This window comes from Notothenia coriiceps, unplaced genomic scaffold (genome assembly GCF_000735185.1).
Source record: "Notothenia coriiceps isolate Sejong01 unplaced genomic scaffold, NC01 NC01_scaffold00037244, whole genome shotgun sequence".
NCBI classification, from domain to species: Eukaryota; Metazoa; Chordata; class Actinopteri; order Perciformes; family Nototheniidae; genus Notothenia; species Notothenia coriiceps.
Window position 1 is genome coordinate 13,345,693 of NW_011369945.1, and position 16,084 is coordinate 13,361,776.

Genomic DNA, 16,084 nt, shown 5'->3' on the forward strand with positions numbered 1-16,084 from the left:
TTTTTAGGGGACCAGACTGAGAAAAGGAAACTGTATGGGTGTGATTGACTTCACAATTGGAGGGTGTATAGGATTCAAACCAATTTAGAATGGTTTCCGAAAGTCTAGTAATATGTTGTGGTCAACAGTGTCAAACGCAGCACTGAGATCTAATAATACTAACACTGAAGTTCTGCCACTGTCTGTGTTTAAGTGGATGTCATTGAAGACCTTTACAAAAGCAGTCTCAGTGCTGTGGTTTGGACGAAATCCTGACTGGAACACATCCAACGTCCAGTTATTTAAATGCAAGAAATTACTCAACTGTTGAAAAAAACAACTTTTTCTATGATTTTACCTAGAAATGACCTAAAGTTGTGCAGTGTTGAGTCAGAGCTCTTTAGATCAACTGGACGTAGTTATTCATGCAATGTGTTGCACCTTTAGATGAGACTAATAAATACTGTCCCTTCCAAACGGCATGCTGGTTATAGCTTACTTCCCTATTCCCTCGGGGATGCAACTAAGGAATTTGTATTTCTAAGGACCCAAGGAAGCAATGTGTTAGATATAAAGTTTTTTTCATGAGGGTTTTCTTGAGAAAGCGGCAATAGAAGCCAGGAAATGTTTTCAGTATTGCACAATGTAAATATTAAAAAAATTCTATTCATCTACATTTTTTACTTTACTACATTTACTTCAGAGCTCAATCGCAGCACCAATAACAATTAAAAAGGCAACATTTCACAAAAGTATCAAGTTCTATAGGTGTTATTTAACTTATGACTCAGTACAGGAACATGTTACGGAAAGACTATTATTATAACAAGATGGGAGTTAACTTACTGGCAAACAAGATTGAGATCTAACTGGTTTTATTTGGCATCATGCCACATGTTGCATTGTTTCAGTTGAGTTCTTTTTCTCAAAGTTTTGCAGATATTATTACTTTTTACATTATTTATTATGAACTGATATGTTAGAAATTCAAAGTGAACACTTTTTGCACACTAATCTCTTGAACAAGCTGATTTGAAATCAAAATAGATCTGCTTAACATAATATAAATAACATAAAGAAGAATATACTTTCGATACAAATTCAATTCAAACAAGTCCTTCTAACTATTGAAGTACTTGAAGTCCTTGCATTTTGAAGAAACAGCAGCAACATTTGTCTTCAACATTACTGTCTTTAATTACTCACCAAGATCGTTCTCCATTTTTACTGCTCTTCTCCTTTTATCGTAGAGTTGACTTCAACTAAACACAAGGCTCTGCAGAGGTCAATGGATGAAGTCGGTCCTCAGGAAAACATGTAAGAAACCGGACAATCAGCCATGTTGAACAGCCTGCTGCAAAGCCTGGACTGACTGTGTGAGTCAACAAAACACCTCACCTTATCACTCAAGAACGATCGATGTGTCCTAACTGGTTCTTCTCATGTTGAATAATTCATGACGTGTCTGAACATGTGATCACATCACACAAAGTACTACATTGGTAACACGTTCTTTAGAAGATAACATGCTTTTAGAACATTTGGTTTGTATTTAGGGAAGAAAATGTATGTAAGTGAGAAGACAAATTAAACGTTGCAAGCAAGAAAAAAGTGCTGAGCCAAATAAACCTTTGCACCTGTGTTACTTTGCATCAGTTCAAGCTAATGTAAAATATATATCACATGGCAATGTATTTTAATTGTTCATTATTGCATGGTTTTCAAGTCTGTGTGTGTTTTATACAGAGCCACTATTTCAAGCATACTACGTCATTGAGTGCCGCCGAAGGACTGTTCCAATGTCCAGCATACTTGGAATTCTACCGAGGCCGGCGTACTTCGTAACAAGACATTTCGAGGCTGCAAATGTGTAGACTCCGCGGTCTTAAAATCCCCACAATGCTTTGTGCACGGACCAATTTCCAAATCTTTGGCGGAAATCACGCTCCAAGACGGGGCCTCGCATACAGTATGACACACACCTGCACACCTGTTAGCCTGTTCCACAATTCTTCGTTTTCCGAGGTTAGGAAGGATTCTTGCCTCGCTTCTGAAGCAAGTGACTCGGAAGACATGTGCTACCAAGGAAGCGGCCTCGACATTGAGGAGAAACTGAAGGAGGCAGCAGAGGCACAGGCGAACAGGGATTAAGAGACCAGCACCTGTGGACGGAGCACCTTTGCAGCCCTGGAAAGACTCTGGTTTTGAAGAAAATGCTTTTAACCCTTTTAGCATTTGAATTCTTTGTATGGTTTTAACTGCGTTTAATTGTATTTTAAAATAGTTTTAGACTATCTTTTTACTGAGATGATATTTTAGACAGCTCTGATTTTAGTTTCTTAGTAACGTTGTTATGTTCTCCTGAATACATTATTGTGTTAAAATCTTAAACGTAGTAGTTGGCTCCTTGATTTCCCAGTTTTGCTCTCTACCTGATTTAAAAGAACCCTTTCCCTCTCCATAAATGATACCGCTCCTTTACATCTGGATGTTTTGGACACAAACTGTCAAAGCTATCTATCTGTTACTCTTAGTTCTCTCAACATTTGAACTCTTGTGCTATGACACATCATTACCGAAGTTAATACAATTTGTGTTTGTTTTATCTGTAATAATAATAATACAATTGTAAATGTCAAAATGCAGATAATGAAGAGGAAAATAAGTTTCTTTAATTTGCAGGTATTATTAAAAGTTTCCATTATATGTATGCAAGTTTTAAAGTTAAGACAAACATATATCAGTCAGACCCGGAGGAAGTCATAAAATAAAGAATAGTTTTCTCTTTCGGTCACGATGGAAAGTGAAAACTATAAAGACTTTTACGAAAAACACATTTACATGGTAGCTTTCAAAAACAAATAAAGGCATGACGAAGTCAACAGATGACACTGCAGTAAGGAGAGAGTGGAGGTTATCCAAAGTAACATTTTCAACATGAGGAATAGTTCAGATAATAATTATAGCATCTTTCACTGAAATAGATTTCACAAAGTGCTTCACAAGTAAAAAGTTACAATGAAGACCACAGAAACATGAATACAATAACAACACGAGGCAGACATTAAGGTCAACATAAAAACAAAGCACAGACCACGTGAGTCCTGAAAGGAACAGACATGAGAACAGAACACATCAGACACATCTCAAGTAGAGACAAAAGCCAATGTAAAAAGATAGGTCTTCTTCAGTAGTTCTTTAAAAAGCTTCCACAGAGACTGTCTATAGGGAGAGAGTTCCACCGTGTTGGAGCTCCACCTGAAAGGCACGGTCACCTGTAGTTTTTAAACGACACCGTGGGACAGCCAAGACCTAAGTGACCTACTGGCGTTGTAAGGATGGAGAAGGTCACATATATATTCCGGTGCATTTCCACGCAGGGGTCTGTAATAACCAGAACCTTCAAATCAATTCAAAAACGAGTCAGGAGCCGATGTAAGGATTTTACAATGTGTGATATGTGTCATCCTGCTGGACCTGGTTAACAGTCTTGTAGCAGCATTCTGGACCGTTTGAGAGATGACTTGCTGAGATGTGAAGTATAGGGTGAGCTACTTCAGATGGTGTATGCATGTCCTCAGTTTGGAGAAACAGCAAAGCATTGTACTGCTGGCGACAAAAGTATACTTTAGCCACCTAAAACAGGCCCACTTAACAACATCAGATCAGTTCAAGTGTATACTTAATTGACAATATTTTCAACACATTACCTTGCAGTAAGATAGCCTTTTCTGACTGCAGCTATGGAGTCTTGTGTATTTTGCTTGACTCAAAGCCCCCAGACTCCATTGACTGAACAGCTTTTAGGTGGCTTCAATACATTCTGGCTGCTGCCCAGAACATGTCATTGCTTTTCCAATGTCGGGCTATGCTGGATGCCATCAGGAAATTCACCAACCATGTTTACGCGTACAATCTCACCTGAAAACATCCACATTATTACTCTAGTTGACAGAATTTTTACATTATTATTTATATTGGGCCATTTAGAAATGTTTAAATGTGTAAAACCTCATAATAATGACGTTTATTGATAGATAGATAGATAGATGGATGTATAGATAGACAGACAGACAGATAGATAGATAGATAGATGGATGGATAGATAGATAGATGGATAGATAGATAGATAGATAGATAGATAGATAGATGGGTGGATATTCATTTATTCTTGCTTTATTAATTATTTGGGGCCTTCAGTTCAGATAAATAGTATGTGATTAAATAAAGAGAGAACCTTGTATTAATGAAGTTTAAATACTGCAGTTACCATGGTCCCCCAGTAGGCGTCGCTAATGATCCGCTCTTGACTGTAGGTGAGTGAGAGGAAAAGGAAGTGAAGTGAACTTTGTTTGGACGAAGATGTTGGTTAGGAAATGACAGCTGTGTGAGTAAACGTCTTTTAAATTACTTATCGATACGTGTTTAATAATCATTGGTAATTTAATTAAATCAAGAGTTAAGTTATTCGGCAGCAGCTATATTCTGTAAACTTAAGCGGATTTAGCTCAAACTGTACAAGCTAGTTAGCATTGTTAGCATCGTGATAGCTATGAGAAGCTAACCTGCTTAAATAAGTAAGAATCTGCTGTTAGCTTCGGTAGCCTGATTCATGCTTATCGGAATATAAACTCGTAGGTATGTTATCAAATATAGAAATTACTAATGTAATTAAATAATCGCGTATTATACTTATTTGCTGGGTTGTATAAAGAGAGCTGGGTACAACGTTCATTCCTTTGAGAGTTTCTCAGTGCCGCCTGAAGCCCAAAATGGAGCTGTAGATTCAGAAAGTACCCGGATGTAGGCCCACAGAGCATGTGCAGTTGAGCTTTTCCTTAAAGTGGAGGGCTGTAACTCTGGATTCAGCTTTTGGCGCATATTACAACTTTTTAGACCCAAATGAATTACATTAGCTACTTTTATATTGTGGTAGCTGTCATTTGGCCTTTCAATAGTGTTTTATTTTGCCGGATAGTTAACAGATGAATCTTTTTTGTTCTGTTTTATTTACTATTCTGAGATTCTTATATTTCATAATTGTCTATTTTCTACTCTAATATTTTCTAAGTATGTGTAATGCCCTGTTTTACATGCTGCTGCAACGAAAAAAATTCCCACTTTGGGATTATTAAAGTATATATTTGATCTTTATTTTATTTGTGGGCCAAAATGACGTCACGGGAGTTGTAGTACCACCGTTTGGCCGCTACGCCCATTCATAAAAACCGGCTTCAACGGCCGGCGCACTTCCTGGTTTGGGTTCAGGTTTATGCTGATGGCAGGTGTTAGCATGTTAGCATTAATCGACACTAACTGCGTTACAATACAAACTAAACCCGTTTTTATATCACATGTCTGGTTTGAAAGTGTTGGGGCTGATAATTTAAAGCTAATACTGTGTTTTAACATGAAATGTGTTGTTTCCCCCTCGTATCAAAGGTCGGTCTCACCGGTAGATTTAGCACCGAGCAGATTATTTTTAGCTCTGCTGCGGGTCAGAGGTTTATTTTAAACTGTCCTGAGAGGGAGGGCATCCGCAGCTTGGGTTAATTATGTTTTACTTTATAACGGCACTGGTGTAAACTCATTTAGTGGATTTGTTCAAGTACTGTTCTTAAGTACACTTTAAAAACGTGTACTTTTCCTGAGTATTTCAATTTTTTTCGATACTTTTTACTCCACTTCATGTCTTTAATACCTTTAGTTACTTTACAGATGTGGATGAATGATGTGAAATATAACCAAGTGTTAAATCAGACTTTAGTTCCACCTGGAGTAAATCCACAAGCTACCCTGCAGTATACAAAGTCATTCAAACTAGCTGCACCTTTACCAGCTTTGAGAACACTTTAATGATCAATTATTATAAAACATATCATATATTTATATAGAAGCAGTAACCAAAATCACACAGTGTTTGCAGAAGTATTTAGATATTTTTGTACTTATACCACACTCAGAAAACGCTCCACTAAGTAAAAGTCCTGCATTCAAAACCTTTCTTAAAGCCTGTTAGTTTTATCAGCAACATGTATTATTGTATTGTAGAAAGGTCAAGCTATTTGTTGTGCAGTAAAATTATCCCTCAGTGTATACAATAACACTTCAATGGTCAGATCAAGTCTGAAATTTGAATCCATGTGTAACATCGACAGACAAATATCAAGACACAATACATGACAAACAGACAACAAACATTGAACATAACACGATCACTGAGAGAAAACCTGCTCAAAAAGCCTCCAGCGTGCATTTGATAGTATAACTATTAGGGGAGTAAAAGTCATATCTGCATTAGAAATGTAGTGGAAATATCAAAAAGCCTCGAATAGAAATACTTAAGTAGGGTACAAGTACTCCAAAAGAAACTCACTTACAGTACTAAAGTAATTTACTTCGTTACTTCCCCCATTAAGTACAATATTGATGGTTTGTTCCTTACTTGGGTGTTTTTAGGTTTATTCTTCTTTATATGTTAGGCAGTGGTAGTATTTTAAACATTTACATAAGTTAAAGTACTAATAATAACACTAAAAAAACTCCACTGTAAGTTAAAGTCCTCTATTCAAAACATACTTAAATGTACTTAATTGAAAATAAGTCAAATATGATCAGAAATGTACATCAAGACCCTTAAATGTACTTTAAAAAAAATCTGGGATCAAAGTCTGTATTTGATTGACTGGTGCACACAACGGTTAGAAAACAGGTTATTTTTTGCTACAGAAGTGGCAACAATAATTCAAAGTGGGAAAGTCACTAAAATGTATCAAAAGACTGATCAGTTGGGAAAAGCACAAGTTGAACCCATGCTGTTTTTAAATGTTATATCATATAAAATGTGTTTGGCTGCCTTTTCAGAAATCAGAAACAGGTTTATTGATAAGCAGGTTCAAGCTTACGAGAAATAAGCCTGTAGATAAACAGTCAACAAAGATAGAATGTAAGAAAAGGACCAAAAAATAAAACTATTATAACATTAAAATATAGAGAAATATGTACATTAAATATAGGTACCGAAAAACTACAAACGGTATAATAAAACAAAATTAGAAAAATGAAATATGTGCAGTATATAGGGTTAGGGTTAGTCATTTGAATGTTACTATTATAACATTAAAATATAGAGAAATATTTACATGAAATATAGGTACAAAAAAACTACGAACAGTATGATAAGAAAAAAAACAAATTTAAATATGTGCAGTATTGTTATGAAAAGTGGAAAACTGTGCAAGTATTACAAGAACATATATAATGAATGTATTATTGCGTTTGTCTCTCCTCTGGCTCTCAGGCTGTCTGGTGTTGCCAGGCGGTGACTGTCTGCCGGATGCCGTCATCATGAAGCTGAGCAGCAGCTTCTTCCTCTTCCTCCTGCTTGTTTCCTTCTCTCTGTCCCAGGCTCAAGGCTTCTTCAGCTCCCCCTCAGACGACGAGGGCCTCCCTGAACACTGGGTGCTGCTCCACGTGGTCCAGGGCCACATCGGGGCGGGGAACTACAGCTACCTGCGCCTCAACCACGATGGCAGAATCATCCTCCACATGCAGAGCCTCAAGGGCGACGCGGACCTCTACGTTTCGGACAAAACGCTGCGTCCCAGCTACGACACGTACAAGCTGCAGTCGGTCACCTGTGGGCCCGACGTGGTGGTGGTGCCGGGGGACCTCTCCAGGCCCGTGGGCATCGGGATCTACGGACACCCGAGCCACAAGGAGAGCGAGTTTGAAATGCGAGTGTTTTACGATCAAACGGTTCCCTTGGATCCGTTCGATAAGGGCTCTTACACCGCGGAGAACGGACAACAGAAACAGAAATCCCCCGAGGCCGAGGAGGAGCAGGAGGACGTCGACGACTTTGTGGAAGAGGAGTCGATCTTTTGGACAATTCTAATCGGACTTCTGAAGATTATACTGGAGATTTTGTTTTGAGAAATAGTTTCCTTCAGTGCTGCTTTTACACGAGGAGACTCAGATTTTTGTTTTGGCTTCAGTCGACCTTTGATAAAATTATTTTCTTAAGATGAAAACACGTCCGCGAGAATTCTGGCGTTTTAATTACTTCACTTGAAATCAAACGTACTTACTTGATTAGCAGTGAGACCAGTTTAAAGTCTGTATGCTTGGTGATAAGCAGAGTAACTCGGGCCTGGCAGATTCACCACATCTTGTCTTAACTCGTCATATCAACCTCTCAAAGGATGAGAATGCTTTTTAAAAGTTAGGTACACTCATTTTCTTTGGGATAAATGTTAGATCCTCTATTGGACATAAAAAAAGTCCTGAAAGTGATTGAAGGTAAAGAAGCCGTCATGATTTACTGTTAACGTGATTATTTCCTTAATTTAGACTCTAATGGGAACCTGTGAAGATATTTCTACCAACCTGTTGACATCAGTAGCAGCATTTCATTTTGTTCTAATCACTCGATTTTATTTTTGATTATTTGTTCCCCGCCTGTTGGACAAACTCCTGGTTTTTTAAACATCTCCTCCTGCGTTTTTGGAGTTAGCGGTAAACGTGCTACCACTGAGCAGAAATGTTCAACAGTGCCTTCACGAGGAACGTCTTCTGCAGAGACGATTCAATCAGGTTTCTAAATAAAGCAGTTTTACTTCTGACTGTTAAAACGTGTGTTGTTTCTTATCTTTGTCGGAGGTTTGGGGAAAATGCTCTTCACTTCCTTACTGAGCACTGAAGTGGGTCATTCTGAGAGAAAGGTGATTTTTATAAAGTTAATTCAGATTATTAATACATGTGTTATTACTTATGTGACTTAATATAACTTTTAGCACTTAAAAACAACAGATTCAGAATAATTTTATAGCATTCATCTGCAAACGATTACTTTCCATTTACAGATTTAAACCCAGTCTAAAGTCACCGTGTTACAAATTAGTTAGCCTAGATCAGGGAACTCAAATACACAGTGGGCCAAAATAAAAAAATGGGTACAAGTCGAGGGCCGGACTGGTTCAATGTTTATAGCAAAACGTATTGAAATGAACTTATTGCACATATTAAACCTGGAACTAACAAAGCTTAAATGATTGCCTATAAAAGCAACATTAAATAATTAGTTGCATTCATTTCTTATGGCTCTATCTGCAGCTTTTCCAGAGTCATTTCTTATGACTACATTTCTCCACAGGCCAACAACAGCTACAAAAAAAAAATAAAACATGCCCTGTTGTCGCAACAAATAAAGTGCAGAAGGAAACATCCATTAAACTCAGTGTGCTGCTCTGTGATGCTAGTTCAAGCAGATACTTGGCATCTCATCTCGGGGGCAAGGTCATCAATGTTTGGGCTCAGGCTCTGAGCTGAGGAGACCCTCAGGATGGAGTGAAGGTGTGCGTGCAATATACCAGAGGGACAGATCTAATAGGAATTAGAAATTATTCTGCGGGCCGAAATTAAATCCACCAAGGGCCTGATTTGACACCATGGACTGTATATATAAAGTTTGACACGTGTGGCCTAGATCTACTTGCAGCCTACTTTACTTCAGTATCTTCATTTCCTGCAACTTATATATAATAATGCGCTTGTGTTTTTTATACTCTCCAGTGAAAAACATTGCTCTCCAATGGATTGATTTTGACAAAGGTGGAAGAAGTTCTCAGATCGTGTGCTTGAGTAAAGGTAGAAGTACAAGAGTAGGAATAATCCGTTACTCAAGTATTTGTTATGCAGATTGGTCCATTTCAGAATAATATATATAATATGTTTTATAATGATTGATCATTAAAGTGTTCTCAAAGGTGGTAAAGGAGCAGCTAGTTTGAATGACTTTGTATACTGCAGGGTAGCTTGTGGATTTACTCCAGGTGGAACTAAAGTCTGATTTAACACTTGATTATATTTCACATCATTCATCCACATCTGTGAAGTAACTAAACGTATTAAATACATGTAGTGGAGTAAAAGTGCACCATCTACCTCTGAACTGTAGTGGAGTAGAAGTACAAAGTACCAAAAATTGGGGTACAGCAGGCTTTACAGTTTATACAGAATACATTTTTATATAATATGACGACCTGTTCAGAAAATATACGTACTTAAGCTAAATAAATTAAACATCTTGGTCGCTGGTTATGCAGAAAATCTACTTGTAATAGAGTTCTTGCACACTTCGGTATTGCCTTGATGTCTTCCACCACTGACTTTTGAAAAGTAAAAACACAATAATTAAATATCAGTAAAAAGATGAATCTTTATTTACAGTTTCAAACAGTCAACAACTGCCAGAAGAGTCACCTCGCCACAGCATTAAAGCAACTCACTAACAGTTATTTGCATATTAATATGAATAGAAAGCAGCCAGTCTGTGTGGAATAGTCCATCATCATGAGAGTCTGGGGGCCAGCTCGATGCTGTTGATCCTCAGCACCGTCTGCGGCTGCACGATGATCATCTTGCGCTGGTACCGGTGTCTCTTCCAGAACCGCATGTGCACTTTGGGCCAGGACTCGGTCTTCTCGATGACAGTGGCCTCGACCCGGACCAGATCCCTCCCCAGAAGAGGCCTCCCCACCAGGGTGAAGTCCTCTGCGCCCACCAGCAGCACCTTTCAGAACCAGAATCAGCATGAATTATCACAAAACAGCTTCGTCCACCAGGCTGTCAGGAGGCTGAACTCTCTCCCCCCCCCTCACCGCGATTTTATTTTAGAAGGTTTTTCCACGTTTTAAGTATTTTATTTAATGAACACATTGTTATCTATTTTTTTCAAGGCTTTTATTCTCATTTGTACACATAGTTATGACAATGATACATCTTAGATCACAGGCTCCTCCAACAGTGCAACACAATAAAACAGATAATAGTCCAAGTAAATACAAATAAAATAGAATAGAAATAGTGCAGCATAGTCTATATACAAGTAATTGGAATATTGATATATATAAGTTGCAATCAGATGAATGTTATGGATGTTCTTTCAAAAGTTGAGGTGTTTAACAGTGTTTAACATCTATCAATATCTATCTAACAACATATTGCAATATCACTAGCAACAAATCTAAAAGTAGTATCACCTTCTCCAGGCGGATCGTCTCCCCGCAGCCGGCCTCCAGGTGGTTCTCGATGAGGATCAGGTCCTCTCCGGTGACCTTCCACTGTCGGCTGGCAAAGTGCACCACCGCGAACAGACGCCCGTAGTCCTGCCTCTCGATGCTTCCGTTCACGGTGCTCACCACGGCGGCCTGTCGCCTCGCATCCTCCGCCTCACACACCGGGGGCAGCTGCTCCGGCCACGGGGGGCTGGTCAGCGAGGTCCGGGGCACCAGCACGCCGCTTACAGAGCTCTGTGTTCGGCATGCAGCGGGGAACAGGAGAGGGTTTCCCGGTAACAATGTCCTTAACAACAACCCTGCTCCTCTGCACAGCGCCATGTTGACAGAGAAAAGGCTTTGCGCATGCGTGAGGTCAGTTAAGCTGTGTGCGCATGCGTGGATTTTACAGTCACGTGACTTGCTGAAAACACACATAACACAGTAAAATACTCAGATAAAATACTTGCAGTGGTGGAAAGTAACCAAGTAGTTCAAGTATTATAATTAAGTTGAAGTACTTGTACTTCACTTGAGTATTTATTTTCTACTTTGTACTTCTACCTCACTACAATTCAGAGGTTAATATTTTAATTGTACTCCACAGTGGTGGAAAGTACTCAGATCTTGTACTTGAGTTAAAGTATAAGTACTCAGATATTGTACTTGGGTAGAAGTACCAGAGTGTAGGAATACTCTGTTCCAAGTAAAAGTCCTGCATTCAAAATGTTACTCAAGTAAAAGTAAAAAAAACTTTCTTTACACACATAAAATAGTAAAAATACTCAGTGGTGGAAAGTAACAAATAGAGGTGGGACAAGTAATCTGATCTTGTACTTGAGTAAAAGTAGAAGTACTCAGATCTTGTGAGTAACAGTAGAAGTACCAGAGTGTAGGAATACTCTGTTATAAGTAAAAGTCCTGCATTCAAAATGTTACTCAAGTAAAGTACAAGTATCTCAACAGTGTACAGTACTTGATTAAATGTACTTAGTTACTTCCCACCTCTGTCTAACACTAGTTGGGCTACGATGTCAGCACTGGTGGATAAAACACATTTTTTGTTAGTGCACCATCAAGAACAACATGTCTAATCGCTAACGTATAAAACACTGATGCTTGGTAACTCCTTAAAGTCTGCATGAGAGGCACCGAGCTTTGAAATGGCTCAACTTTAAACCCAAATTACATAACCTTTGTACTTAACTAATGCCAGTTATTTCACGTAAACAAACGTACTTATTTGAACCAAACCCACAATGTTTTACTAGCTTAACCAGGTATTAATTGCGTAAGTAAACCAATGTTAGAACTTTATTTTGAAAGAGTCTCAGGCGGAAACTGAAGCCATCCATGACACGTGTTAAACTGACGCAAGAGGGTCTCTTGGCCGTCCAATTTGAAAGTGTAGGGCCACTGATCAAGTCATCGGTGTTTGACGAGTTGGGAATAAGAACATGTTGGCAAGACTTACAATCAGAACATTAGACCCAGAACTGATTCAGTATTCATCTCAGTGAAAGGAGCCATTTCTCTTTGATTTGATGATAGAAGCTAAAATACACTTGGTGTGATTAACCTACATTTGGAGCACAGGAGCTGAACTGGATCTAATATGTTGTTTGGTATTATTCATCAGTGTTGTAGCCTAGGCTTTTAAATGGTAAAGAGTCTTAAGGCTGAGTCTCTTCAACAGCTGAGCCACCTTTTATTATTTTAACCATTCAACAGATTTTCTTCAATAGACATGAAAGCAAACGTCTAAAAACCCAGCAACAAAACAGACCAAAATCCAGTCAGTAAATATCCAAATGGACCCATTTCCTTTTGTCTTTCACAGCGTACACACACACTGAGTAACTGGGTCTTCAGAGGAAACACACGTAACCTCCTTTTGAGGTGAAAGCAGTGTGACAGTGCAGTGCATCATGGGAGCCAGCAGGCACACAGTGAAGCATGAACGAGGTGAAGAGAAGAGAAGAAGAGAGCCACTCAGACCTCCTTCAAACAAACCTCTGCGTCTGATAACGACAGACGAGAGTTCTCATAAAGGCAGAGACGAACAGGATATGATATCTTTTATTCAACGTAATCAGCGTGCTTCACGATAAAAAACAGGATGATTGGAGGATTAATGGTTGGCGGCAGATAACAAATGCTGCTTTTACGGCAGTTATCAGAGAGCTGTCCCCTGCTTCCTGGTGTGACGAAGACGGATCATCTGATGCGCTTCATTACACGTCTGCCACCAGATGTTAATGGTTAATGTTCATCTACGTCAGTATGCATCTGTAACGTCACTGTACTGTTGATTAACAGGATTGTTGTTGACCAGAACAATCACCATCTTCAGTTTAGAAAGGGATGGTAAATCATAAATGTTCATCATGTTTCAGTATAGTTTTGTAAAGCATTAGATATGGACTAAAGATTTTCGTTGTTTGGGAGAAAATGACTCCCAAATGGTTTCTGTTATCGAGCAAAAACATCTTCTCCGTGCAGATTTTAAAGCTCCTTTTGCCGGCTGTTCTGTGAGATGGACGGAAAAAGGTTTAGCTTCATCACTTCATCGATTGATTTGTTAGTAACTGTACCATCTTTGATCTCATTTCTGTTTACCTCTCAGGTTGAGCTGCAACCTCTATTCGGATTTCAATTTCGTTATTCGTTTTTTTTTTTTTCTGTTTGGAATTTATTGAAATCTCCAAAATCAACGTAAGAGCTTGTGCCTCTTCGGGGGGTGCTAACACTTAACCATAAACGTTATCGTTGACTTTCTCCGTCTTTATATGTAGATATTACTTTTCTCCGTTAATCTCCACGTTGTTTCCAAAGCAACAACAACTTCCTGTCAACTGCGCTACCTCTCCTTGAAAATAAAAGCATGTCCATAAATAGGAAGCCAAGCCTTGGCTTCCTATTTATGGACATGCTTTTATTTTCAAGGAGAGGTAGCGCAGTTGACAGGAAGTTGTTGTTGCTTTGGAAACAACGTGGAGATTAACGGNAAAAAAAAGAATATCCGAATAACGAAATTGAAACCCGAATAATACTCCAACGAACGAATATTCGGATATTCGGGTACAGCCCTAGCTTTCGGTAATTAGTACAATAATAAATAATAGACTTTATACGCAAATTAGTTTTCGTACACAGGTTGCAGCTCAACCTGACAGGTAAACAGAAATGAGATCAAAGATGGTACAGTTACTAACAAATCAANTTTTTTTTTTTTCTGTTTGGAATTTATTGAAATCTCCAAAATCAACGTAAGAGCTTGTGCCTCTTCGGGGGGTGCTAACACTTAACCATAAACGTTATCGTTGACTTTCTCCGTCTTTATATGTAGATATTACTTTTCTCCGTTAATCTCCGTCACGTTGTTTCCATAGCAACAACAACTTCCTGTCAACAGCGCTACCGCTCCTTCAAAATAAAAGCATGTCCATAAACAGGAGGCCAAGCCAAATTACACTTAACACATATACAACTGCAACAAAAGTAACACAATGTGATATCCTTTTCAATTTCAAAGAACACAAATTGGGTTGTATACATTAACAAATAACTATAAAACAACAATACTGCAGAATAACAAAATGAATGCCGTGAATAAACCGAAATACACGTGTTGAAGCGGTTCGCTGGTGATTACTACGCCCCCCCCCGAATATTCGCTGCTGATTACTACCGTATATCCGGAGCCCGAAAAATGGTATTCGGGACAGCCCTATCGAAAGCATGGATTTCATTCACATTTCGCACACCTCACAGTGCTTTTAAGATTCCTCCGGACTTAAACCGTGTACATTTCTTTACACACTCTTGCAAATTTGAACAAAAACTATAAAACACAACTTGTTTTTCTTTTTCCACATTTCTTCCGTTTCTCATTTGTTGTTATTTTGACTGATATTGCGAGTACAATATTGGAGGGATTGATTATTTTTGCCTCGTTATTCTCATCCCATGTGGGTAAGGTCTGTAGAATAAGATTAGCAGGCTAGGATATCTCTACAGTACTACACTGCTCCATTTAAAATGCTATTTCAACGTTATTCAGCTTATTGTACTTCCTTCGATTAGAATATTGCACTAGTCTGTGATTTGATAACATTTGGATTCATTTTGCAGCCCTAACTTGCTTCTTTCCTCTCTGTGTGACTGAAACATATACTCTAATATTCCACCTTGTCCTCAAACCAGTGATGCTGAAAACTGTATCAAACTAACAAGATGGGAGGAAGGGAGGACAGAGAAACACCGGAGAGGGAGCCGTTCAGATTCAAGCGACCACATAAAAGACTCTGAAACTCCTGCCAGAAGCCTTTGATATGCAAAGAGACAATCTCTGCAATGACAGCCTTTCAATGAGCCTGAGACAAAGAAGTGGCATTCGTCAGAAAGAAAAAAACATTCCTCTGATTCTGAACACACTGTGTATGTGTTTGAGCTGTTGACAGACGGGGAGCTATCCTATCCTCATATGCAGTAAACACAGGAGGTTACGCAGAGTTCACTGTGAGAGCATGGCTGCAGGAAACAATAAGTCTGTGGCTCTGGACATTTGTCACATATTGAAATCGGAGAGAGATTTCACAGTGTGCATATTTTGTACTGCGAAAAAAAAAGATATGTCATGAAATACACCACTGGTGAATTTAAAATGTCTAATTGAGGCGACTAAACGTCATCACGGCCAATCTTAGCCTCCTTTAGCTCAGCGGTGGTGACGTGAAGTCATGTGACCGTGCTGTAGTTCCTTTATAGCCCAACATTAGCCTCCTTTAGCTTAGCGGAGACGACGTGAAGTCATGTGACCGTGCTGTAGTTCCTTTATAGCCCAACATTAGCCGCCTTTAGCTTAGCGGAGACGACGTGAAGTCATGTGACCGTGCTGTAGTTCCTTTATGGCCCAACATTAGCCACCTTTAGCTTAGCGTTGACGTCATGTGACCGTGCTGTAGTTCCTTTATAGCCCAACATTAGCCGCCTTTAGCTTAGCGGAGACAACGTGAAGTCATGTGACCGTGCTGTAGTTCCTTTAT

General features: G+C 38.9%; 2 protein-coding genes across 2 annotated transcripts; one reads left to right on the forward strand and one right to left on the reverse strand.

Annotated features, from left to right (window-relative positions):
- Positions 1-4,255: 4,255 nt before the first annotated feature.
- On the forward strand, positions 4,256-8,603 carry cunh6orf120 (chromosome unknown C6orf120 homolog). Its single transcript, XM_010793612.1, has 2 exons — positions 4,256-4,366; positions 7,280-8,603. Exon 2 carries the CDS (start codon positions 7,327-7,329, stop codon positions 7,912-7,914), a length of 588 nt encoding a protein of 195 aa, XP_010791914.1. The 5' UTR covers positions 4,256-4,366; positions 7,280-7,326; the 3' UTR covers positions 7,915-8,603.
- Positions 8,604-10,173: 1,570 nt separating this feature from the next.
- mrpl21 (mitochondrial ribosomal protein L21) lies at positions 10,174-11,392 on the reverse strand. Its single transcript, XM_010793613.1, has 2 exons — positions 11,022-11,392; positions 10,174-10,552 (listed from the first exon to the last, which is right to left on the reverse strand). Exons 1-2 carry the CDS (start codon positions 11,376-11,378, stop codon positions 10,331-10,333), a joined length of 579 nt encoding a protein of 192 aa, XP_010791915.1. The 5' UTR covers positions 11,379-11,392; the 3' UTR covers positions 10,174-10,330.
- Positions 11,393-16,084: the final 4,692 nt, after the last annotated feature.

Excerpts from the sequence above, each read along its gene's own strand:
- cunh6orf120 (XM_010793612.1), top strand. The coding sequence starts at position 7,327 with ATGAAGCTGAGCAGCAGCTTCTTCCTCTTCCTCCTGCTTGTTTCCTTC.
- mrpl21 (XM_010793613.1), bottom strand. The coding sequence starts at position 11,378 with ATGGCGCTGTGCAGAGGAGCAGGGTTGTTGTTAAGGACATTGTTACCG. Across the intron at positions 10,553-11,021 it reads AGACGATCCGCCTGGAGAAG|GTGCTGCTGGTGGGCGCAGA; the intron begins GTGATACTACTT and ends TGGTTCTGAAAG.